This window comes from Neodiprion virginianus, chromosome 2, assembly GCF_021901495.1.
Source record: "Neodiprion virginianus isolate iyNeoVirg1 chromosome 2, iyNeoVirg1.1, whole genome shotgun sequence".
Taxonomy (NCBI): Eukaryota; Metazoa; Arthropoda; class Insecta; order Hymenoptera; family Diprionidae; genus Neodiprion; species Neodiprion virginianus.
The window spans coordinates 24,201,785-24,229,449 of record NC_060878.1 but is presented as its reverse complement, the minus strand read 5'-3'; the positions used below and the strand labels follow the sequence as shown (position 1 = coordinate 24,229,449).

General features: G+C 36.3%; 1 protein-coding gene across 1 annotated transcript in view; it reads right to left on the bottom strand.

Annotated features, from left to right (window-relative positions):
• LOC124297690 (esterase E4-like) overlaps positions 1–13,527 on the bottom strand; it is a 32,889-nt gene extending 19,362 nt beyond the window's left edge. Inside the window, exons 1-2 of the mRNA XM_046748969.1 lie at positions 13,224–13,527; positions 3,304–3,442 (exon numbers count right to left, since the gene is read on the bottom strand). Coding sequence (XP_046604925.1) covers positions 3,304–3,442; positions 13,224–13,492 — 408 coding nt within the window. The 5' untranslated portion in view covers positions 13,493–13,527. The remainder of the gene's footprint in view (positions 1–3,303; positions 3,443–13,223) is intronic.
• Positions 13,528–27,665: the final 14,138 nt, after the last annotated feature.

Here is a 27,665-nt window from a genome sequence, read left to right as displayed (position 1 = left end):
CAATAGTAATACAAGGAGGGTTTTGGAGACAGATGCCTACTAGCAATTCTTACTGATATCTTACCCAGACTCAAACCCTCTATGCGATGACGTCGTAACGACTAACCCAAAGATCAACATCGTACTACTTTACCCCAATTTTATCAACCGAACATCAAAATCACGCTACTTCACCAGCAATGCGCTAAATTTTTATCGCTCCAAGGTCAAAATGACGCTACTTTACCAAAAATCTCACTGTCATTCCCTTACCGATGGTCGAGGTTTAGGGGAGACGCAAACCCTCCTCTCTAGAACGTTTCCCGTGGGATCAACCTGGTGATCTCTGGTCACTGCTAGGTAAAATGATTCAATAGATACATTTAACCAGCATTTCACCAGCAATGCGCTAAATTTTTATCGCTCCAAGGTCAAAATGACGCTACATTACCAAAAATCTCACTGTCATTCCCTTACCGATGGTCAAGGTTTAGCGGGGACGCAAACCCTCCTCTCTAGAACGTTTCCCGTGGGATCAACCTGGTGATCTCTGGTCACTGCTAGGTAAAATGATTCAATAGATACATTTAAAATGAAAAATGGAAAGAGCTTTCAAAAAAGTATTTAAAATAGGTAACATTCCAACAGTACCCCTTAGGTTTTTTAAAATCAAGCAATTGCTTCAAAATTCCACTCTTAACAGTGAAGGTGAAGGTGTGAAATTAATTTATGAATATTCCTGACAAAAGCTTCATTGAAAAAAATATTACCTCACAGGTGAAATGTAAATACTTTATAACGTTACTAGAAAATTTGTTTTATTCAGCAGTATCATAACCATGATATTTCAACCAGAAATACGGGATTGTTGTTTCAGATGCTTCTACACAACAACATAAATCACTAGGCGTCGCCATCCACACAGCATAATGTTTCAATAACCAATTTCGAAGTTACATGACGTTTCGAGCTGCACAGTATGCGTTGGGTAATGTATGTTCATCATGTCGCAACCTAACTCAATGATCGTATTTGTCGATGTAGTATGCGAGAAGTAGGGCAATATTAGAGCCTACTTCTGCATTAGCAGGAATTGCACCGTGATTGTGTCCATCTCTGTCAGACGTACGTACGTATTCCCAAACACCTCATACACGACAACGGAAACTTACTGGTCTTATTCAAACAAGACGCCATGAACATTTATACATCAAGCATCTGAACACCGATATGTCTATTTAAGTTTAAAAATGTGTGCTCGGCATACTGAAATGGCTATAAATATGGGTTTCTTGTGATCGACAAAGTCAACAAGCTCAACCAAGAACGATACAGGAAAGGATTCGATACTTTCATCAGCCTGGAAAAGTTATAACGTCTTGCGTTTCCAAGGGAGAAACGCAGTAGGGTCGCAGACTCAATTGCGTCAACATGCAGAGCTCCAAAATTCCTAAGCAAAAAGAAATCCTACATCAGATCGCGCAAGCAAGTGCCACGCTCCGCCAAAAGCACAGATTGGTTAAGTCAGGTGAGAAAACTATGGCTCAGAAATTTCAAACCAGTAGTGACTCCGTTGCAAGAACTTGTAAATGTTACAAACGATACAAAACCTGACAAACAAGAAGTGAAAGGTATTGAAGAAGAAATAAAGCAGATGAAAAATAAACAACGAAACAATCTCGGAGCTGGATGATTCCTTTATTTGGCCGGAGATAAAAAATTATAGAAACACCTGTTGACAAAACCGAGGATACGTATTTTGAAATTATGACAGATGAGAAGCGGAAAAGCAAATTAAACAACATGTACGGTGTACACCACCTCTCAAACAATAGACTCATGATTGGTAATTCTTTGATAAGTTTTGATACTGACAGCATCTTCAGTATTGTGAAATGTGATTGTGATTGTAAATTTGTCCTTGATTCAGCAGGTACTATGTAAGAACGACTATCCACCTCGCCTGCTCAACAAACATATAAAGTTTAAATATGATTCCATCTTGTCATCTACCAGCCCTAACAACAATTTCGATACAACTACTACACGAACCATTCAAAAAAGCTATATTTCCATCCCATATGTTGCGGGTTTGTTTGAGTCACTCAACAGAACATTCTCCAAGTACAAAATTCAATTTGTGGGCAAATGTGCACATGATATATCCTCGATGTTTGATTCGGGTAAAGACCCCTTACCCCTGGGCAATCGCTCGGGTGTAGTTTACAAAATACCTTGCAATCATTGCAACAAGGCTTACATAGGCCAAACTAGTAGACAACTACACACCAGGATAACCGAACATAAACGCAATATCCATGAACACGAGGATAATTATACTGCATTGACGAGACATGCCATCGATTTCGACCACTCTTTTAATTATTCTCAAGCTAGCATTATTGACGTTGAACCTTTGTATTATAATAGGCTATTGTTAGAAATGTGCAATATTGTTGCACATCCTAATTCTGTCAACCGTAAACAAGACATAGAACATCTAAGTAATATTTACACCTCTGTGATACGACCATTGTAATTTGTCCATTACCGACTGAGCTTGCTCTCGATTTTACCTCCTTAACAAAAAAATTTTGTTTTCCGTTTAACCCGTTGACTCTGCGTTGCTCTGATAACTATCGAGATCGACCTCCTCCCACTACACACTAGACGTTCCACTTGTGCTTATGTGCTCTGACTCAACCATAACGGCTGTGTATTTTATTTCATTTTAACAAACCAACAATAATTATGAATTCGTGGGAGTTACGTGTCGCGAACGCAGTGTGTTTCGGTTTTTGTCTTTATTGCCTTTTTTGTTCTATTTATTCATCAATTACCAACACGCATTTATGTAATTGGAAGTGTCATCTCATATGAGGTAATTCCTCTTTTATACTTGCTTCAACACCTTTGCATATTATTTACACCAATATGTCTTATTTGGTCAAAACCTATTTGTACATTATTTTATTTTATTTTGTTCGTGACAGATATTTAAATAAAATTGTTCTGAGGAGGGCCCCCACCAGGGCCGAAACGTTAACACGATAAAAAGTGTTTTGAGTTGTGACCTTCATATCCAAGAATAACTTTAATCAACAAATATCCCCAAGGTCAAGATAAATCATCTTCAAGGGTATTTTTCGTTTACTGTGATGTATGCACGTTGACTGTGAATAAATTTTAAATCGTAAATTGAAATCTCAATTATATAAGTGTAGAATTAGATTTTCGTTTTGACCTTGCAACGAGGAAAATAAACTGCCTAAAACGAAATCACCCCATTGTGTCTGTAAAGGATAACCCTGATTTGGATACAACCTGTGGCGTATAAATGTTGAGATACAGACAGTCTTCTCCTCCAACTATCCTTCCGTTGACCAGCTGTGTACATGGAGTAGGATTACTGCCAGCGTCCAAAGTCCCATTCCAAGATCTTGCTGGTAAAGGTGATTTGAACCTGATTGGTGGAAAGTATTTATTCGTTTAATGGTTCAAATTATTGTCCGTAGTTCAAAGTTAAGCTAGAAACTGTACTTATAACATTGATGTCAGAAAGACGTAAGTAATACCTTAGATATATCACGCGGTAAATTCAGAAATTTCGGTGACTGAGACATTGACGGCGGTACCGGGAATTGACCCCAACATCTATACTACGAATGCTTACAGCCGAAGACTTGAACCATTAGACCACCTAGCTACCCTATGCATCATGCCATTTAATTGCTCCACTCACGTCAACTTTTGAACTTGATTCGCATGCTACATATCGTCTATTCATTTAGTTATTCATTCACCACCGTTACAAGTGCTTATCAACATTAACACACTTGTACCCACAGAAAATACCGCAGCACTTGTTCGTGGGCATTGATGAACGAAAAAGTATGAACGTCTACAGCAATTAAAAACTTCAAATCAGAACTAATAACATAATTACACCTATGTTAGGTAAAAAATATAAAATCAGATATCTGAAGTACATAACAAATACAAAAAAAGTTGTATCTTTTTTCTTATAGTACGTTTAAAGTACATGCATTAGCAGAAATATTCGTTAGTTTTACGGGCAGTTTATTAGGAAATGTAATCGCATAAGAGTTAAAATTCTTTTTCACAATTCTTAAACGGTTAAACGATAGGATTAGATTAACATTTCTAGTTCTGCTACGCTGTTGTTAAACAAACTTATCATATCATCTTCATATACATTGTGACGTGGAATTTTAATGCTCGTTACGAACAGGTCTTCGATCCCTAGGCGGAACCCAAAATAAGGGAAATGGCCATAGGAATTGCAATTAAATCAGACAAAGAGCGCCAGGACAAGCTAGCGAATAAGCCATGTTTCAGAGTTTTTACTTATTTTCACTTTTCAATTTTGCATTTTGCGGCACCAAGTGGAGTCACGTGTTGATAACTTAGTGACGATTTTAAACGTGAAGGAACACCCAGCGCGAAATATGGAGCACTGGCCAATCCATCAGCCAACTATTAAAGAATTTTGTAATCCGGGAGCCAAAAAGAACCGGGCAATCGCACGAATGTGCGATGAATTTTAGCTCCGCCCAACTCCTGCGAGCTAATATAATATGTATATTATCCCTAATTAATGCATTTTACGGATGTTATACGTATTTTATACGTGTTGGTGACCTCCGACTCCCCTTACCCCGTAAAATATTTAACGGCAGCGAAAGGCAGTTCACGCACAATAAGGTCAATCTCATCACATTCCCTTTTCTTTGTCATATGCCCTTCCTCATCCACCTTCTCACAAGAGATCAGCCTGAGGATGGGACCAGAGAGGGAGTATTTTTGTGTATTTTACAATTGATATAATTACATAGTAGATCTTAGAATCAATATTCAATATTTCATTATTAAGTTCCCTTTTTCAGATTTTACATAACAATTCCTTAGTTTTGCTTAAATTGATCATCGCACTTGGAAACCATTTACTTCTCGAAGTCGGCCTATTTCTTTTATTTTTCTCTTTAGTAGCACCAACAGTTACTTCTTTTACTTTATTTATGAAAATATCCATGGCTCTTTCAGGATCTGTTTCATGCAGTATTTCAGAACAATTTGTATTATTAACATCATTAACAAGTGTACAATAATCAATATTAGTATTTTCATTTAGTTATGTTTTAGTATTTATTGACGAGTTTATAGACAGAAAAAGCAGATAATAGTCTGGTCTACATTCATATATTTCAAAGACCGTACATCTTGTGCGTCAGATTTTAAATAAAAGTTATCTATACAACTTCCAGTATTAGGATTTTGTTCAGATGGTCTAACGATTTTGTCAAAAAATTGATGTAGCCAGCAGAAAGTGCGAAGGCAACTTAATACTTTTTCTAACAAAATTATAAACTTACTGCGTAACCAATATTTGTTAGATTAACATAACGATTATGCTTTTCAGCTGTAGCTGTAATAAAGAGCAAATGTCGGTCAAAAATCAATGTTGAGCAAGAAATGACAGTAGCAGTATCAAGTCTTATCCCGCGATTTGAAAAAATATGTGGAGATCAGCAAGCTCACGTTACGCATTGACTAATTTGTCATTGAAAGATTTCATCTTTTGTACTTTCATATTTTTCTATCAATTACATTATTCTTTTGAAAGAGTTGTTTTAATTTTTTATGCCTTACTAGTGTCATTTCACACATATTTTGATAAGGCAGAGTGATAAAATTCGATACTTGTAAGTGCATTGTGAACTGAAAGAGTTTAGACTTAGGCATAACCCATACATAATCTAATTAAACTAAGTTATTGTAAAAGAGGACCCTTGTCACATTTGTTTCACTAGTGTTAATAACATTGTTCGAAATAGAAATGTAGTATTATCTTAGTATCTAATCACTACGTTTGAATACACGCGTCACCCCCTTAACTGTGACGAGTGACACCTAAACATTGAAACTATATCTATGTTACCGCTCCCCTTTCCTCCTCTTTTCGTTTTTGATGTCAGTAAACGTGAGTAGACTTATTCGCCAAGTAATAAAATCCTTTATTTTCGTTGCAATCACGAGTTCTTGTGCCAAATATAACCTAATACCTCGAACAAATATACTACTATGTCGATATTTTTAAACACGTCTATTTTTACAGATCTTTATATAACGTGATTATAACCGGCGCTATCTATTGTAACGTGTGCGAGTCTTTCTAAGCCAACAGACTTGTGAAAACCTCACGTTATTGTCTTTGCCTTGAGATTAATAAAGACTAAAATAGATGAATTTAAAGGACTTCTTTTAAATGGTAGAAAAGAAGGATCGGATTCGTCGAACCAAAAACATCCTAAATAATTACATTGGTTGTCTGAGGCTCGGGTGTTAGTCAGAGCCGCCTTTCTTCTCAAAACAGGGTTCAGAAATCATGTCTGAAGTGCCTAGCTCGTTTTATTACGATTTTTCTATAACCTCAGACCAGAGGGTGATCCGTGGCTGTCTGTCTGGTTCAAGATCCCCAGATATCGTTGTCGGACAGAGAATTATTAGTGCCGTGAAACTCCACAAGGTTTACTGTCACCATCTGCTTAACCTGATCGAAATTGAGCATTGAAATGACTCTACCGAACAAGGAAACAGATTGGCTTTATCACAAGTTCCAATAATAAAGAAAAATCGTAATTCGTATAGAAACAAAATGTAAAATAAATGAAATACGAAAAAGAATATAATATGAAAGAAGCGTAGAATAAGGCTTTATAGAATCTGTCAATTATGCTCCTGGCGTATTTCAAATTGCGCTTTGCAATTCTAAAAGTAAGTTTTCAAATATTATAAGTATTAAGTGCTGTACTCAAATAATCTAAGTTCTTTTTGCTGACAGAACTATTCTGAGTTATTTAAGAGTATTCTAAATTTTCAATGAGTAATAGATAGTTCAAATGTGCCTCTTGGCAACGAAATCTGCAAGTTCTACAAATACACGGCACACGACCAAAAAAAATTCGAATACTGGTGATGAAAGAAATTAATGACATTGTAGTCAGAACGGCTAGGCGGTCTAGTGGAGTAAGTCTCCGGCAAAACATCTCTGGATACCAGGTTCGATTTCTGGCTCCGTCGTTAATTTTTCAATTCGCCTGAAATTTCCGGATTTGCACTCTCGATGATAAGTTCTACAAACAGATTTTTGGATCAATACTACACTCTGGTCTTTCTCCGTTTGTATCAGTGTTTATGCAAATACATTTTTTGTTATGTGTGCTGAAGTCTCCTAGCAGTATTGAGTTTTGATTATGACCGATAGAGTCAGCTATTTTGTTCCACACGTTTTGTGTAAGAGTTACTCCTAAGGCTCTGTAGCAAGTAATAATATCGATTGAACGTGTGTGTAATGCGTATGCCGAATAGTTTAATATTTTCTGTTTGATACTTGATACTTTTGATGATGATACTTGTTTCAAGTCGCTAAAATTTAGATTTTTTCGAATTATGTATAAAATACCTTCACCGCGAGCATATGTAGTCTATCTTTGCGCAATGTGTCAAAACCAGGTATGTTAAATTTATCTTCAGTTTTTAGCTAAGATTCTACACACACGAATAAATCAATATTTTCTAGTACAGAGCTCAGTTCACTTTTTTGTTGATTAATACTGCGCGTGTTTCAGTACATAATTCTAAGTGAGTTAGCGTTCGTAGTTATTTTCTTGTTAAAGTAGATGCTGTTTTTATTGGGTTTGCATTGTATCATCTATCGAGCTGTTGCTGAAATCTGTATATTGTCGTTTGGATTCAAGAGTTTCCATATACGCATGATTCTCCTTTTCCGGTTACGGTCAGTAATATTGTAATGTAAGTGGTTTACCATTATGTCTAGAGGGACCATTTTGTTTGTGTACTTTTGAGCTATTTTTAACATGTTATTTTCACCGTATGCATGTTAGCGATAAATTCTTCTAGTTTAGCAAGACTTACAAGATAAACAATATTAGAAGGAATTTATAATGTTCACAGCGAGGAGCTTTTTTGTTTGAGGCAGAGGAGCAACTGCTTGATAGCACTCGTTTTTGTTGAGTAGTTTGAGGTAAGGCAGGAAAGTCGTTATTTACTGTTTGTTCTTGACTTTTCATTGTTTTTTCATCATTTTCGTTTATGTTCTGATTGTTTGTATTAGCGCTTTCATTGATTAATGTTTGGTCTGTATTAATGACTTGATTGGCTTCTGCATTTTTGCAGTATTTCGCTAAGTGACCTTCTTCTTTGCATAAAAAACAAGTAAGTTTTTCAGCGGAGAAATATGCGCAATATTTGGTGTTGTCATGCAGAAATTTCAGGTTGTTTCAAATTTTTTTTACGTCCGTAGGTTACACATACATTTATCGTCTAAAGCTTACAATATGTGTGTATCCTGGTATATTCATTCCTGCTCTGATAGAGTTCATTTGTGGTACAGGAGCGATAATGAGTTGTTCGACTTCTGTTTCTATTATAGCGTGGGGTATTACAGGACACACGTGTGATGTAATGATTTTTTTAGCTTTGGATACAAGTGGACGTAATATTGATGCAACTTCACCAACTTTAACCTGTGTATTTTCGTCAGTGTGGTTATCAGCGAGCGCTTTACTCACAAACATTTAGTTTCGATGATGTCAAGATTATCGATGAAGACGACAATTGGCAAAATGTCTTATTAAAGTAATCATACACATTTCTAAGAACGATACAATTAACGAACGCACCGACATTCAACACATAAGCCACTTATATCCTAGCATCATTTAACTAATTGTAAGTCACCTTTTCAAAATAATATTGTTAAATTTTCGTGCCTTTGAAACTCTAATAAAAACTGGATCTATGATTAATTCAGACAACTTAAGTCATCGATATACGGTAAGACAAGCATTTTGATTTCTTAACAAGCGATCACTTCCTCCTCTTATACCGTGAAACCGACACCCAAGCGCTAAGGATAGTAAAATATTGCAAATCTTGTTCCTCATTCAAATTGTATTTTACAACTCATCATATATATTTCTCTCTCGAACTGAAATTAACCTCTCTTTCTCACAAAATTGTAATTTGTGCATAAATTTAATTAACGTAACAGTAGTACACACGTGTTTAACCTACAAAAATGGTTAGTGCACTTAGCACTTGGCACTATCAAATTAAGTAGCTGCCTTATTGTTATACTTAAATAAATTGTTGCTTGAAGATGGTTGTACTGGGTCAACCCAAAACGTTGATCGCTATCAATCTAACAACATGTCATTCAATGACTTTCCCCGACGAAACTCTTCTAATTAAGGAATGCATCATAGTAACTTGTAATATAATTGATGTGTCAGCAGAATTGAAAAAATATGATAGTTTATTTTACAAAAATGTGTCGCGCATTTTTTTTCAGAATTTACTTGCCTACACTTACTGGTGATACAATGCTTTTCGATTACGTCAGCCGTCATTGAATCTTGGAACTTGCTGCTCTCGTTGCGTACATTGCTATTCCACATTAAAACACAGTCATGTTTTGACTCAAGTATATTTATTATTAGTAAATAGAAATTTACAGTCAAGTACCAGAATAGCGTGCAAACCTAGCTAGCCATGTCAAACGATCTGGGCGCGGGAAAGACGGGAAGAGGCTTGACTTGTGATCGACGCGACATAGACCATAACAAAAGATTGAACCCCACCTCGTTCGCGTTCTAAGCACAATACATATACCACATTCCTGCACACCTAATGAAGCTGCCATTCCGTCATAAGTAACGCTTTGAAAGTTTAACCTGTTTACAGGTTTCGCTTTTCTCTACGACTTTCGTACTGGCGTTAAATTCGGTTTATTTTCAAGTTCGAAAATAGTTGTCATTGAAGAATATTGTATATTAGTATCGCTGGTCTTTTGAAATCAGATAAACTATTTGCTTTGATCGCCTTACTTAGGGTTTCGTTTGATATATTAGATTCAATTGTTTCAGGATCCCAGTGAGATTCGTTAGTCCCTCTTTGATTCATCTCCTCCGCTATTGTTAATTTAACATCAACTCTCAACTCAACATCTGAATCAGAGGACTCGACTCTATTTTTCAAAAGATCCGCATGGCAAAAGTGCGATTTTTCATAAATGCGACAGGAGATGTCGATTACTGGCCTTACCGTCAGGTAACCGTTCTGCCTAAGAACATTTGTGCCGCGTCCAATTAGTATTGTAACATCGATTATTAAGATTATATAACGAAGAATGTTGAAAGAGTCGATCCCCGAGAAGCCCGGACTGGGAATAAAAGTACGAGAAACGTGCAAGTATAACGAAACTGTAAAAATTATTTGATCCTATCTATTGAGTTTTCCTCCTTCATTCTCTCTCTACACTGGGTCTTCCAACTCACTCTCACTCCCTGAGATTCAATTGGTCGTTGTTGTTTATCGTTAAAACAACTGGCGCCCAAACATTCCAACGATTGTTATAATTAATGAAATTTATTGTTGAATAGATTCTTGAGGCCCGGCAGCTCTGACCCAAGTCGCGCCGGGTGAAAGGCTTTCAAGAGAGTAAAATTAGCTAAAGAAAGGTATATATGTGTCGTTAAAAAAAAGCCTGTCTCATAAACTAAAACCGTACAAGTCACTGGACTAATTATTTTACTTGCACACCCCGAGCTTCAATTCACCTTTCCTCCTCTGACCGATTTCACGAAAACTTCAAACTTTTTAACGAGATTGTCAAACGATCTTCAATCTTAGGCCATCAACGAAAACTACGTTCTATTTAACATTTTTGTTTCCACAACACCAGAACGACCTTCGTGTAACAAAGCAAGAACCTTCTTTTTTAGTAAACAGGGAATAACCACTCTATGATACGAAATTATACAATTCTGTTTACCAAACAACTCATCTTTACGCGAGAAAAATGATGTGAAATTGTGAGATCGACAAAATGTCGGCTCGCCAATGTAACAATTATCTTTCCAGACAATGGACAATCTTGAATTGTGGAAATATTATAACTTTCCCCGCTTCAATGAATTCACTTTTCAAAAGTAATCGACTCGGTCCATCTGAATTTCCCATATCTTCTCCCCGTTTATACTTCATCTCTTATTGATACGATGATAAAATTACCGCCCAACATTTTAAAATCGAGCTACAGCCATTCTTGGAACTCCTGATTTAGAATCTAAAAATTTGTCAAAGGTTGTTAGTCAGTAAATAATACAAATTTGCAACCTTCCAAGAAGATGTAAAATTTTTTTAAGACTGTTACGTCCAGCGTACCATCTCTCTCTATTTTTCCTGCTCGCTAACTCTCCCACAGTTTTTATATTCTTATCATGATCTCTGTCCTGTTCTCTTATCTCTATCTAGCCTCACGCTACTCACTATCGCCCTTACTCATCTAATTCCATTCCAATCCTTCAGCATTGTCACACCTTTTCTGCACCCGTACGTTTCCTCTCTGGAGACACTCCTATTCTAATTCTCAACAACGTCACATCTAGACCTCTTATATGTCTTTCGTACAGCACACCTCATTCCTATGGCTATCTCAACTTTTATGCAATAAACACATAATCGATATATCAATCACACCTAAATTTATTCAACACTCATCCCAACTTCCGGTTGTCCTAGTACGTAAAAGCGAAGCCGAATCTGGTTTATCCTATAACCGCTCGAGAGTAAACCTCCTTCACGGACGTAACAAGACCAAAAACTATAGCTGAACCTTCTATTTTTATTTGTGCATAACCCTGTTCCGCTATTATCAATGATTTTCATGCAAACGCGATTAGACGTTCTTCCCCGTTTGGCATAATATGTGAAATTACAGCTCCAACTCCATATCGCGGAGCAGGGCGTTTTCACAAGGAATGCGACATAAATAAAATTTTGAAAGAAATTTTTGTTGGATTCACTAATAAGAATATGGTAGTTCTCGCTATTATTTTAGTCTGTTCTCAAACTATCAGATTTCGATAATGCATCTGCCACAAATTTTATTACTTGTATTTCGATTGTTTGAAAAACCTTTTACTAGATGTATGAAAGATGGAAACTCTGGTCACGACTGAAAAATCAGCTGCGATTCACGTTCAGGTCTGGGGTAAGATGAACGTGTTTCAGGTGAAAATAAAGTAGCACTTTATGGGCACCAATAAGTGACGTATAGGTGTGAAAAACGTTCAAGCGAGTAAGGTACAGATGAAACTGTTTGATGTAGTCTACGAGCAGATACTGCCGAGACCATCGGAATTTATCGTACGAACGGAAAAAACGTAAAAGTAAAAAACGCATTTGATCAAGATTTTACGAAAATCGTGTGAATCCACTTCTTAAACATCCAAAACTACTCATTTCAATTTATTTTCCTCCATTTACTGTTCACACCGCATGCTCTGTATTACAAAAATATTAGCACAATATTTGTTCTCTACAAAGGCAGCTGCAGCGTTGTAAAAATATATTATTGCTAGAACATTTGCTTCTATTCTAATGGTCAAAATATTACGAAGTTGCATCATATTTGTAGTTTAAAAAGTCAGAAATACGGTATTTTAGAAATGTTTCGTTAAATCATTGCAGAAATATTGTAAGTACACGTAAAAAAACAGAGACACAAACATTGCCGCGGGGTGATTACCACCTTGAATATACATTGCGCATTATGGTATGAAACATCTCAAAAATTCCAAAGTTAAGTTTCCTCAATACTGCGCAATATGTTTGCAAGATTTCGAGTTTCGCAAAAACACATTGCTATGAGTCTTCTGCAATATTAGAACTGAATTATACGCGATTACTGTTCATGAATTATTTAAATTGGGATTCACTTAGTCTGTTACATGATTGCATCTTGGGAATAACTGATTAGTAGAATTCATGATATTATCAGCAAAATCAACGAACTTTGTTATCCACCTCAAATACTGTGGCACAAATTGATATATATTAAGGTAAGTGTGCCAGTTATTGATACGTTTAGACCGAATTATTGAACCTTTTATTTAGCAAAATTTTTAATTGTCATTACAAATTGTGAATTTCTTGATGACTAGAACCAATTACCAGAGGGTTAGAGACTATAAATTTTTTATTTTTTTTTGTCAAGTTTAAAACTAAGGTTCAAACAGACACAACCAAGAAAGGTCAATAATTGGGACAAGATCAATTACTGGGACACTCACCTCAAACTGATGGGCGAGAATTATCGTTAAATCACTAATCTGAAATCCTAAACCTGATTCACAAACCTGAGATCTTCAACGGGGGGCTGAGCAAATGGAATTCCTTTGAAGCCAAAAAAACTTCTCCCGCGGCGTGTGACCATATTTACACCTCGGAGTGTTCCTTGAGGAATCGTCGTTTCTGGACGCGGCAGATCTTCCTGACTAATAATCGGCACATTTCCCGGCTGAGGTGCGTTACAATTGGTAAAACAAATGCTCAATAAAAGCACCTCCAACAAATAGTTCGTTGCGTTATATTGGCACGTGAACGCTGCGGCAATTTCTGCAGACATGACTGACTATGGCTTGCAGCACAAGTGATACTTCACGGAGGTTTATAAAATTGCTAAATGGTGATATGCTATCCGTTATTTATATTATATAGGTAGACTCATTGCGTCACGAGAGGTGTACGAGTTACTGTTCATAAAAAGTTAAAAAATTTCGCTCCATCTAGTAGCGAACGATAAATTGAATCGCCTGTGACGTAATAAAAATCGTAGTGAAACACACGGACTGGTACAAACAACGTTAAGCGTCCGTTAAACATACTTTGATCCACTGTTTAGTTCCATTTATTCAATTTTCGTACTCCGTCTTTCCCCTCTGTTGTTCGTAGTTCTTTCTCTTACCTTCCTTCTTTCCTTATCTAATTTTATTAATATTATATACTCTGTTCACTCTTGTCTAACGTCAGTCCGAGGGGTATGAATTTATTCATTATTTCGTTTTCGTATGTTGTCCCTTCGTCAAATTCTATGTATAGATTAGCTCCCTGCAAGCTGTTCTTCTCACCTCGTCAATCGATAATAGATGTAATAGTAGTTGGTGGTAGTTGTAGTAGTTTGTAATAGTAGTAGTGTAGTGATATTAGCAATAGCAGTAAAAGTAATAATAATATTTTTAATGACAAAAACGATAACAACAACAACAACATCAGTGATACTAATAATGATAATAATAATAATAATAAATCAGATTAGGGGGCGTCGTTAATTACGTGAGGTGTTCAGGGGGGGAGGGGATCGAACCGAATCTTACTACATCTCACTTGGGGGAGAGGGGGGGTCTTGGGAAATATCACGAAATTTTTTCTAGCAGAAAACGGTGTGAAACTGCGTTATAATTAAGTTAAACTAAAGCTAGATGAAAGTAAACAACGTGTCTTGAATAAAATATGGCAAAACCTGACACAATTCAGCCGACGTTTTTATTAATTTAAAATGAGTTTTCAAGATTATTATAATGCTCACGTCAAAAGACACGTCTTGAAGACGAAAAAGCGCTGTCAGGAACAGCAGGTAAAGTTAGGTTAGGTTAGGTTAAGTTAGGTAAAGTTATGGAACACAGCAAAACATAATTTTCCGAAGAAAGAAGATTTGGTTCAGCACGTTCAACATGAGATCAACGAGCTTCTGAGAGAAGCGGCGGAGAGAAAGGCTCGAAATACTTTAGCGTTCCTTTATAAGGTAGGTTGAATCCTTTTTTTCTTTCTTTCATTTCTGTTTCGCAATAGTTCAGTATCTTAAAATTTTCTGTTATTTTAAAAATCGTACACTAACTTAATCTAAATTATAAATACATTTAAATGAGCTTCTGTGTGCAAGCGACAACGGCTTAGAGTGGCTAAATCAGAGCGAAGTTGAAGGAGCAGATGATTTCATTGAAAATCACTTTGATATGTTGGTTCCAATAGTCACTCTTGAGACCGTGCACGAATCTCCTTGGACTGAAGTAGAATAAATATTTTATTAATTTTCGTTTAATTATTTATTATCTAATTTTATCACTGTGATTTAAGATTACTGCAATATTCTCATAAAATACTAGTCTTAAATAAAAATAATTAAGCAAGCTGTGTTTTTTTTTTTTTAATAAATCCAACGCTTTTATACCCGAAATAGAAATTTTGGAAAATCTCACGTGAGATTGGGGCAGGGGGGAGGGGGTCGAGAAAAATCTTACAATATCTCACCAAGGGGGGAGGGGGGGTTAAAAAATTCTCAAAACTACCTCACGTAATTAATGGACGCCCCTTTACGTATACCACTTTGAAGGAATTATTATATTCTATACACAATTATTATTATTATTACAGCATGCGAATGAAGAATACCAATTATTCAAAGCGATGGAAAATTCGAATGAAAACGTATACATGGAGATTGGTCATTTTGAAACTTGATAAATCACTCAAAAATAATATCTCACTCTCTCGTTCTCTTGATAACAAATGAAAAAGAAATAAGTTTGGAACGTTGCAAATGATCATAGAAGAAACAAAAAAAGATATATGAAACTTATTTTCAGGTTAAACAAGAAAATAATTACGAAGATAGTACTGAAAACCAAAAGAAAATATCAATACAAAGTATAATTCAAATAAGTTCATCAATTTTTAAATTTTTCCCTTAATCCGTTTATTTTCTCTTTCTTTCTTTCTTTCTTGCTCTTCTGGGCGCAGCACGACACCGAGAGGAAAGCGCGGAGCGTTAATTCTTCGTCCTCTGTACGTCATGTACACTGGCTATCCTTTACTATTCCTTATCCTTCTTGTTCTTCAATCTCTTTAATTCGCTTTAGTGGACCGGCACTAATCGCGGCACGTCGAATGACAGATAAAACCGTTATAGTCGACGAGCTGCGTTTAGTTTTAATATTATAGTTATAACAACGAGTTGCAGTAAAATACCGCGGCTAAAAAGCTTAACTTAAATAGTCTTATGATAAGTTTCACTCCGTCTTTGTCAAATTACAAATTAACAAATGAAAGAACAAAGTTATCTATAAGTGTTCATTCTCAAATACGTAAAACTAAATGTTAAATGTATTGACCCTTTTGAAGTGATCTAAATTCATTATATGATTTTACAAAAGTTTCGGTAAAACGTAAACATTAACTTTCGGTGAAAACTTTATTGGGCCGAAGAATATTATTCAATCACTGCATTTATCGCAGATTTTATTTGAACATCGCCAATTTTAACTGACACGAAAATATTTTTTGTAACACATCAACGTAAATATAACTCGAAGTAATATATTGCGTGTCAAGGGCGTAAGGCAAGCTTTTTGAACCGAGTGTGAAGATTGCAGTACCAGTCGAAGGCAAGCTAGCACGAAGCAACCACACGAGGTTACCAACTAAATCCGCTTGGCCCTTGGTGCCCAATATACTATTTTGTAACGCATGTACCTATGGATTATTTTCACAATTTAAAACACGTTATAAGTAAATAAACATATTTTATCTCAATTATTGATAATTTTTTTTTAAATATTGAAAAATATTTTTGCTGGCGTTTTCTATTTTTTTTTTTTTTCTGCCCGCCGGCTTGAAGACTCTAGTCCCTCTTAATGGGTCAAAGAAAAAAGCGAAAATCATGCATGCGCTACAGAAAAATCTTATTTGAGCATTCAACCAAAAAAAAACAACAGCCTTATCTATATGGGAAGATCATCCGAACTCGACAACGTACAATCCTTACCTTCTTGGCTTCTTTGCCAACTTTTTGTTACATTTCTTGAGACCAAGTAGATAATAAGTATTTTTAGATTTTATCTCATACAAATTTGTAGTTATCAAATGTCTCATATTTAAAATTATCTCTATGAAGAATATTTTCAATGGACTATAACTACTGAACGCTAAATTTTCAAAATTGAATACTTTTTACGTAGAAAATTGAGTGAGATAAATATCTAAAAAATATATAGTGTCTACTTCGTTCTAAGGAATGTAATAAACCAACAGTTTAAGAATCCTAACGGTGCGAAGGTCGGCCGTTTGTTGACTTGACATGGAAAGCCCGACGTGAAATATTCATTTCCCGCTAACAATTATCGCTATCTGTGCTTCGAAAATAACAGAGTAAGCTGAAGGCAAACACAGAGCTGAATTAGAGGTACAGCTACATGATAACGAAAATTATGATTTGAAAGAATGTTTAATGAACAAGAATGGTAATTATGCTCACAAAAAGTGTTCACTTAAAATATTACGCTGCATTTGCGGATAGAATTTGTGAAGAATATGGCCTTACATCTTGTATTTCTTTTAAAAACAACTGAGTCTACCCTACATCTACTACACATTGCTATGCAACCTTTGTCGGTTCCCTGTGTTGAATGAATTCCATCGATTGAAGGCGCATTAATGAAAAAAGCGATAAAAGACTTTGATGTGAGCATAACCTGCCACGTTGATAACATCGTTTTAAAACTTTATACTGGCTGTGAAGATGGAATATCTAACTGTATGACCTAAAAAAGAATAAAACAACATAATATTTATCTTTCATTTTAATGATTCTTAAGAGCGATCTTACACGCCTACATAATGATGTAATTGATAATAATTGATATTAAGTGTAAAATCTGTTATGACTCATGAAGCGAAACATGAAAAATTACATCTTGGCCTTAACCTGCGAGAAAAATGGAAAGCTTATACGGGCAACATGGAATGTATAGGATAACCCTACATTTTACGATTAGTACGTACGAGACAACCATCTTCTATATCAGTACACAGCTCATGTGCCCAACCACAACACAATGAACACTGTACCCAGTCTGTAAGTGGTTCCACATATTGTTCGCCATAAAATAGATGAAACACATCATCTAGTGAGAGCTGCTCCGAATGTTGCAACATTTGATCATCTTATTCCATCTTATCCATCGCCTTCTGCATCATTTCTTCATTTCAAGATCGACTATTACTATTCCATCTTGCCCTGAAATGCAATTTTCCCTCTTGTCCATTGCCAATAATAATATGTTTGTAAGTTATTCGTGACCAGGTAGTTGTGTAGAATAACAAATTTGTCGAATGAAGGTCAAACAATTTAATCTTTATGACATGTAAAATCGACGTTTCGGCCGGACCCCGCCGACCATCTTCAGGCTAGAAAGATACAGGAATGTTTTGCTAAACATTCGTTTCTTTATCTGTAGATAGTGTATTGATTATTAACAAAATTGTTTAGTAAATTCTAAATATAAGTACATTTGTCATTACGAAGGATTTACTGTCAATTTATTGAGGACAGCATGTTCTTGAAGGTGAGGGTGCATAAAACTATGATAGTTTACGTTGAAGAAAAGAGGCAATACGGATTACTTTATTACCCAGAGGTAATATAGAACACGGTCGATAATATCGATAGAAGCACGGACGAGAAAAATCTAGAGTAGAATCGGAAAGAAAGGCGGTACAAAAACGTGCTAGAACACAGAGAAAGTATGTATATAAGAGAGCAGGGGAATAGTCTTTTCACTTCTCTTAAAACCAAAACACCTGTTCGAGATCAAATTAACACTGTTCATGAAATCAATTGTTTAGAATGTAATAAAACCTACATTGGGCAATCATCACAACATTTAAGAAACGAATTTCCAAACATAAATCGAATATTGAATGCCATGACCGTAACACTATGCTTTAGCAGCTCATTCTTAACAATAAGGACATTATTTTGATTTGGACAATGCGAAGGTTATAAGATTTGAACCAAATTGGTATAAACGCAATATCAAAGAGATGATATGTATTAGGAAAAATACTGTTAATAGACGTACAGATATACAAAATCTAAGTCATCCATATTTCGATGTACTGTAGTTTACAAAAAAATAAAATTTTCACGTCTAATGACATCGGTTGGTCTATTGTATTGACTATCGTATTGAATTATCGATATTGGTAATAAATTGCCATCAATCTCTTGTTACTTCCTTTCATCATGGCGTCTAATTAACATCTAAGCAGAAAAGGTTGTCACTTATTTGTAAGTAATCTTGTAACATAGCTCTCCTATAACTTAAATTCCATTTCTAAACCCTTTATTTGCCTTTCGACATGTCTGTATATATTATTTGATAATATTCATCAAAGTCATAAACTATTAGTTTTATGCAACCTAACCTTCAAGAACATGCTGTCCTCAATAAATTGACAATATATCGTTCGTAGTAACATATGTACTTATATTTAGAATTTACTAAATAACTTTGGTAATAATCAATACACTGTCTAAAGATAAAGAAACGAATGTTTATCAAAACATTCCTGTATCCTTCTATCCTGAAGATGGTTGGCGGGGCCCGGCCGAAACGTCGATTTTACATGTTGTAAAAATTAAATTGTCTGATCTTCATTCGACAAATTATTTATTCTTCAATAATAATATGAACCCTTCAAAAATAATTTCAACTTGTTTATTTCAATATCAATTCATACAATATATCTGTAGGGGGTACTTGCTGTAAATAAATAATAACATTACTTACCTTGTAAACGTCGGTACCGTACAACGCAATGTGGGTGGGGGACAGTAAGGGAGGTGTGGGGAAAACGCGTTTTATCTGACAAGGGTGGGGATAAATTTCATGGGTTTGCGTCTAGTTGTGCTTTTGCCGGTAAGGTAGGGATCTGTATTCTGAAATCTCCATGCTATACTACTGCTAACAATCCTGATCAAGCACAAAATTTCATGAGTTTATTATCAAGAACCTCTGTAAAGTTTTCAAAATTAAGCAATTACGAAAGACAGCTTACTGACTACAATCAGACGGCTCACTCAAACGGAGCCACGTGGTACTCATCGAACATATAAAACATTACACAGACTTAGACAAAAATTGGCATGAATTCACCTAATTTGCAATTTTTTGCTACAACACGGCAAAACATGAAGACTCAGACTTCACAACACACCAACTAGTATTCGGCATGAAGGCTATACTCCCTACAGACGTTTCACCAAGTTCTACCTACATTCGCACTTACAATTCCCTTGTACTTGATTTAATCAATAACTTCTCAGCAATCCGCAAACAACCTGCAATCAAACTTACAGCAGCAGAACATAAAATCTAAGACGTGCTATGACAAGAATTCCCGCCCTCGCGTATTCGTCCCCGGTCAATAAGTTTACCTACTCAGTGAGACCAAAACGGAATTCGGAGACAATCACAAAGGGCCGTACGAGATAAAACTTATCATGAACGATATCAATACCGAAATATATCTTTCGAATAACAAGATAAAAGTAGTCCACGTAAATAAACTTAAGGCAGCACACTGAAGTTAGTATATATAAAGGCCGACTCTCGTTTTCTGAAAATCCCCCCCCGCACATCCTACATCCAAAATATTATGTCATGTAAACAGACTTTATCTTCATAACATACTCTTATAGGTCCTTCATAATTGTTCACGGCACTGATAACTCAGTACTATATTCCATGAAGCGAATCGAGCTTAATTCGGGTATCTACTTCGAACAACTAAGTAACCTTCGGACATTTAACGAGCAATGGAAAATGATCAACTTTATCGACCTTGGTAACATGTTCTAGAAACCCAAACGCATCTCCGAATATTTAGACATAATTCGTAATAAACGTACTAAAGCACAGAATCATTATAATACAGGCGACCGTATACACATGTTGACCAAGAGATTAAATTTGTCCAGGAAATATTAGACTTAGGAAATGAATTGATGGGCCACCGCATCAGCAGTTAATCTCATGCGAAATTTGTTAAACTCGTAACGCATCACAACAAACCCGGTGCCGTAAACTTCATAGGTCCGATCGCAAAATCACTTTTCGGGACGCTAGACGCAAACGTCGGACAATACCTAAACGATCTAATTGAGAACTTGTGTAATGACACAAAACACTTAGCGACAATACTTAACGAACAAACACACGTTGTACAGTCAACTCTCGGAATCTATCAAAATAAACTCGATGACATTATACAGCATGGTCGTGACCAAGACGACGTGCTCATGAGATTTAGGAACCAGGCAATTATATCTAAAGCCCATATATCAAATAACATATTCTTGTTCGCACAAAATGGTATGGTTCACCCGAAGGTCCTGTCCCCAGCACAGATCATATCCAGTCTGCAACACATTCGAAATTTGAAACCGCAACACGAATTTCCGATATCGATGAACTGATTAGAATATCGACCGTGGACATTACTTATATCAAACCACGACTGACTTACGTCATAACTATATCGTTATTAAATAACGACGCTTTTAACCTTTACCACCTACTTCCAATACCTGCAAAACTGAAATACGACTCAACAAATAACAAATTCGTATTCATGCAGCCCGCAAGTGACTATTTAGCGATAGCCCTAAACCGCACACCGTACTTCGAATTATCGTAACTTATTTTCTCAAAGTGCACCCTAACTCAAAACATCCACATACGCAGACTAAACAAACCGCTGTTCCATATTGGAATCCATAAACTTTGCGAAGTAAACCTATTCTTGAATCCTTAGCAATTATAAGCAACCACAAACTGCGACATGAGACTGACATCCTTCACTGGCACGTACTGGACTGCATTGACTAACTTGGATTCATAGATTTATTCAGCTTCCAAAACAGAAACGCTACATATCCTACGTCCCAACGACTTCACATACTGCGTCTCGATTTCAGGCGCCGGCAGACAATTTACAAAAATCTCAACTCAAACTCTTCGACCAATCTATCAATGGTATCTATTTCTCCATTAAGGAAGCCCTCGTTCGTTAACGCCCATGAATTAGCCGCCACTGGTATAGCTTTACGCGAGCAGGGGCGGTTTACGAAAATTGGCGCCCTAGGCCTGATGAAATTAGCGCCCCCCCCCCCCCCCCCTCCCCCCATGAAATAGTCAAAAAATCATATGACAAAATTTATAATTATTATACTTCAAAAATAATGTAACAAAAATATATACTATAATGTCAAACATGTATGTAGGAGAGATGCATATATATCTTAATCTTAATATATATAAATCTCGTGTCACGATGTTTGTCCTCAATGGACTCCTAAACCACTTAACCGATTATAATAAAATACGCACACCATGTGCAGTTCGATCCAACTTGAGAGATAGGATAGTTTAAATCTCAAATTATAGTCGCAATTATAATATATTGCTAATTATTTGTCTGTTATTATTTGACAGTCACAATTATCTGTTAACTCCGAATGATTCTAACAGATGTCGATACCTTTCGACTGGGTTGAGTAAGTAATCAATAGATGGCGCTGCTATGGTAAATCTACGAACGTGTCATATAAGCTACACTAGCAACCCATCCCGGCTTCGCACGGGCATATAATAATATAATAAAAGAAAATACACAATGTTTACAGTGAGTTTCTAGAAAAATAACATTTATATTATTACTTAATATTATTATATGCCCGTGCGAAGCCGGGATGGGCTGCTAGTATATATATATATATTAGAGTGTCCCAAAAAACCGACTATTTTTTTTTTTCAAAGAACATTGAAAAATCGTCAGAGTATCTCTAGAAAATGACCCTGTGAAAATATAAGCTCTTAATATTAATATTTAGAGGTGGCGATTTGTAATTTTCTATTTCCCATTTAAATAACATGGGAAAATTTTTTTTTGAACTTTGGAATTTTGTGATGGGATAACGAGCTACTTCATAAGTATGACAAAATCAGGTCTTATAGGAAATTTGATGCTCTACAAAAAAGGTCTGATTGATATTTTGCGTAAATCCAGCCGTTTCAAAAATATCGAGCCTCAAACTTCGGACTGTTTAAAATTATGCTTTTTTTTCGTAAATACAACAAAAATTAATTTATATGTATTATATGTAATTAATATTTTTATATATATATATATATATATTGTAACGGTTACGTTTTATCTTGGGGCCGGAGCCTATGAGATAAGCCTGTTATTGTGTGTTCTTTATCAAATTCTGATGAAACAATAGTTTTATAAGGAACCCCCTCTGATGGCTAAAAGCTGAATCAGATTATCAGACCCAAAAACCCTGGTTAGTCGAACTGTATGGACTTAGGTATCACCAAAGCCGCTTGGATGTGTGAACAGGCACCTCCGCCCGTTGCTCCCTTCAGTAAGAGAAGGGCTTGCGAGTCGTTGCTTCACAGCTGGAGACAAGTGAGAGAGGCGTATGTCACCTAGTCGGAGATACGGGTTTCCCAGTACTTCCTTCTAATCGCGAACTCGGAATAAACAGAGTCGCCTTCCTATATTTTGTTATGAGTTATTGACCCAAAACACCGCCAACCTTCCAGACCAGGGATTACCTTGGCTGGCTGTTCGTTTATTCCCCTCCCCTTTTCAAGGTAAAGTTATATGCTCGGAAATATGTTGACTACGAGACAGACGAGTGTATGTTTATATAGAATACATGTTTTAATAGCGATAAATTCAAGTACAATGGTCTTTGTCAGTTATGATATGATATGGTTTTACAAAATTTAACCGTAGACAAACAAAGAATAAAAACAAAATGAAAGAAATAATAAAACTATCAGAATTCGTCGGTTCAGCTCCTAAATTTCCCTACAGCTCAAACGTGAAATACGCGGCTCTATTCAATATTTCCTCTAGAGATCCTGGGCTATCGTGGACTCTAATTTCTGTACTTTTTTCAAATTTCAGACTAAGCTCTTTGCTTGAATTTCCTCTCCAAATGTCGTGAAGCTAATTTCGATAAGGCTCTCTAGACGAGAAACGCTTCGTACGATAATGACGCAGCTCGGCGCTTTGCCGGACAACTGGTAACCGCTCTTCGTGGTCCTCCAGTTTTATACTCTCCCAGAGCTGTTGTTGGATTATCCTGTCGACGTCATTTCCTTGTGCATCTATTTAGATAGCATTATTTTTGTCGATCCGATGGAGTTAAATTGACGTTGCTGAATTTGGCCAAAATGAATTTGCGTAATTGAAAAGTGTACGGCGTCCACTCAGAGTTATATGAAAATTTTAGTCTGCTCCGGTTCCTCGTTCCATAGGCATAACAATATTCAACTCTGTAATATCTGAGAACACGCGGTGAGCGATAGTAAGTAACATCGTTCTTGTCGCCTCTACGTACCGACCGCTTACCGAATTGAGTTACGCGTACAAGGGAGGACGCAGAGGGCGCCGCTTGACCAAACATTTATCCCGTCCATTTTCGATTACGAAAAGTCCCATACGGCTATCAGTCTTTATTTATCTTCAGTCAACGGCTTTGGGGAGCTACTTGAATAAATCGCCGCGACTGCGCAAAACGGTAAAAAACACCTATTCTGCATATATATTATCGTTTTCAATCTCTCTTTCTTGGCGCCGCTCCCACTTATTGAGCAGATGCTGAACTAGCAATATAAGAATATTACATACCGGAACAATCTCTAGAAACTTGATAATTAACTGAGCATTCGCGAGTTTTATCGGCTGTTCGTGCAGGCTGGCCATCCCGAGTTTCAGCTGTCAAACTGTTTCTGGCAGCGCTGTAATTGATACGAATTTTCCAGGTTAGATTCCCAAATAATTGAGGTAGTGACTCGAAAACACGGTCTTACATACAGGTCTTGAAACTCATCGAAATTTGCGAGGTGGGGGAAATACACTTACGCTGCATTTTTTTGTTTTTCGACACTGCCGCTAGTTCGCACTGTCATAAGGTAATGTTCGCAAACACAACCTCTAAATTCTATCAAATATGCTTTAACCACGGTCTTACATACAGGCATGGAGACTAGAGTAAAGGAGTGGACACAGCGTGCGTTGAATGAAGACTATATAGTCTCCATGCATACAGAGGCCGGATTCTGAACATCAAGTAAGTTTGAGTTAGTGAGTACTACGGTTTTCCGCTCTCCATACTATTAATATAGTCGATGGTTAATGAACATCACGGTCGGTACAGAGCTTATCGATGTTAAATATTATTACAAAGTGGCACATGCTGTTGATAGAGGCCGATAGCTAAGAAAGGAGAGAAAAATAGATGTTAGTTCTGACGTTTGTTGGTATTAACCATATATAACCTCTTATTCCTTTTCAAAAGGTTGGGTGTTGAGTATACTGTATACTTCTTATTTTAGAGTTACTTTTCGAATAAGTAGTCTGTTATATATTGTGTGCTCAACGCGAGGTTACATCAGAAACCGGCACCACAGGCAAAAAAATAATAGAAAAAACACGGGGTGCTAGTGGGTGGGCAATTGGGTATTTGCATGATTTTTATATTTCTTAACTTTTGATGTTTTTCGATTCTATAAATTTTTTTAGAATTTTTGAAAAAAAAATATTTTGTTTTTGTTTATAAGTATTTAAATAATTTAATAAATAAAAAAAGGCAATATTTAAATGAATAAGTAGCTCCATCTCGCGAATGTGACGTCACAATGCTGAATTTTTTTGAAATTTTTAGCGCCAAGTTCTCCTGTAAGCACGCCGTACGTGTAATCAGCTGTTGCTCTGTGTTGTGATTGATGAAAAGAACGTCTGATAGTGCTGTTTATTATAAACTAAAGTTATTAAATTATTTAATATGTCATTAAAAAACGATTTTTGTTGGTGTATAGTACCAACTTGTAAAAATACTCAAACTAATGCTTGCTTAACATTCTTAGTATAATAACATTGACGTGATCATAACCTCCACACAATCATCCGTGTTAGTTAAAAAAAAAAACACCACACAAAAATTGATTTCTATTTTAATTATTTTCACCGAAGTCTGACATTAATTATACAATGTATCAAACTTAAAGTTTAAAAAACTTGCTTAAAATTTTTTTAGCGCTAGAAAATATTGTACATTACTCTTTGTGGATTCAAATAAACGCGCCAGTAGCAGCACAATGACGTCAAACCAATCACATTCCGTTTTATGTCACGTGACTTTTATGTGATTTAGGACCACTTTTATTTATTAAATTATTTAAATATTTATAAACAAAAACAAAATATTTTTTTTTCAAAAATTCTAAAAAAATTTATAGAATCGAAAAACATCAAAAGTTAAGAAATATAAAAATCATGCAAATACCCAATTACCACGAGCAGATAGAGAACGATTTATTAGCCGCTAGATGGCACAGACCGCAAGTTTCTGAACCATCCACTATTCAGGAAAGAAAAGATTGACATCACACTCCAAATTTCCGTTTCCACAAAGACGAACGCGAACTCACTTGATGCTCAGAATCCGGCCCCAGGTCTGGAAACTCCCGTCGTGTGGGTAGTTCGCTTATGAATGCCAGACATGTAGTTCATGTATTGTCCACTGTGATCGCTGCCATCTAAACTCCGGCGCGATGACGATGGGTGGGGGAAGGGAGACAGAGGCAGCGTTAGCTTTTCAATCTCTGTCACCTATATGTATATTTCTCGTTCTTGATATTATTGTAGACTATTATAACACGCAGTAAAACGCAAATGCTTATTTTACGAAACCTCTGACCGTTCCAACTTTATGACACCTGGAATTGCGTGTTCCCATTTCTCGCGCAAAACATTGTCATTAGGCACCCGGAAGAACGACACCTTTGCATTATCGGATTTGCAGCCGGTATTGCAATCAGCAACCGCATACCGTCTTGGCATTTTTGCCAATTTTTCAAAAATTTATTCTTTCTTTTTTTTTTAATTATATTTTTAAGCACAACCAAAGCAAGATACAACGTATGAGAGCACAACAGAGCACAATATACGACACGGGGATTTTGAGGTTAGCTTTGAGAATACGCAGTAGGCAGATAGATCGCAGAGACGAGTAGTGACGGGATTACAAACTACTCCAGTGCTTCCATAAGTGTCCTACCCCCACCACTTGATTATGTGACGAGTGTCCAGACCTGTATGTAAGACCGTGGCTTTAACCTTCTGGGTTGTTTCATCAAAATCTTATTCAGACTCATTTGAGCCGATAATATGGTTAAACAGAGATGATAGCCCTGTTTCTACCTCTTTCCCAAACAACCTTACTCTACCGCCCTGCCTCTACAGCCCCAACGGGAATTAAATGCTATTTATTTAGCGTTCAGCCCCCACTACTAGAGTTTCCAGACTTGTATGTAAGACCGTGCTCGGAAAGGTTTGGGAAGCATCTGTTCATGGAGCCTAGATTCTTATTCTCTTTGAAAATTCAAACGTACACATTTTGTGTACGTTGCCCCCCCCCCCCCCCCCCCCCCAACGCAGACAAAAATATTGCTGCGGGAAGATTTCGCCGACCAATGAGATTGAATTATTTTCCGCATCGGCAGTTGATTTTCAAGTTTCAAGAGATTGTCCCGATATATGCGTATTACGACGTCCCTATCTATCACTGTGTAACATCCGACCGGAACGTCCGTATGTTTTATCGACTATTATTACTGCATGTTACTTTTATCAACTAACCAAACTCGATGTACGAGAATCTTGTAACCATAAGGAATTAAAACAACTAACTATTTGGAATATCCCTAGACGGAAATAAATATGACATTCACTAACCAAAGCTTAAAAACCATGTTACGAAATCTTCGCACTACAAAGAGCTATAATATTATTATACGTTATTATATATCACTATCATATTAACACCATAATTAACTAACACGATTATATCCAATTATTATACAGCACTCGACAATGCCATT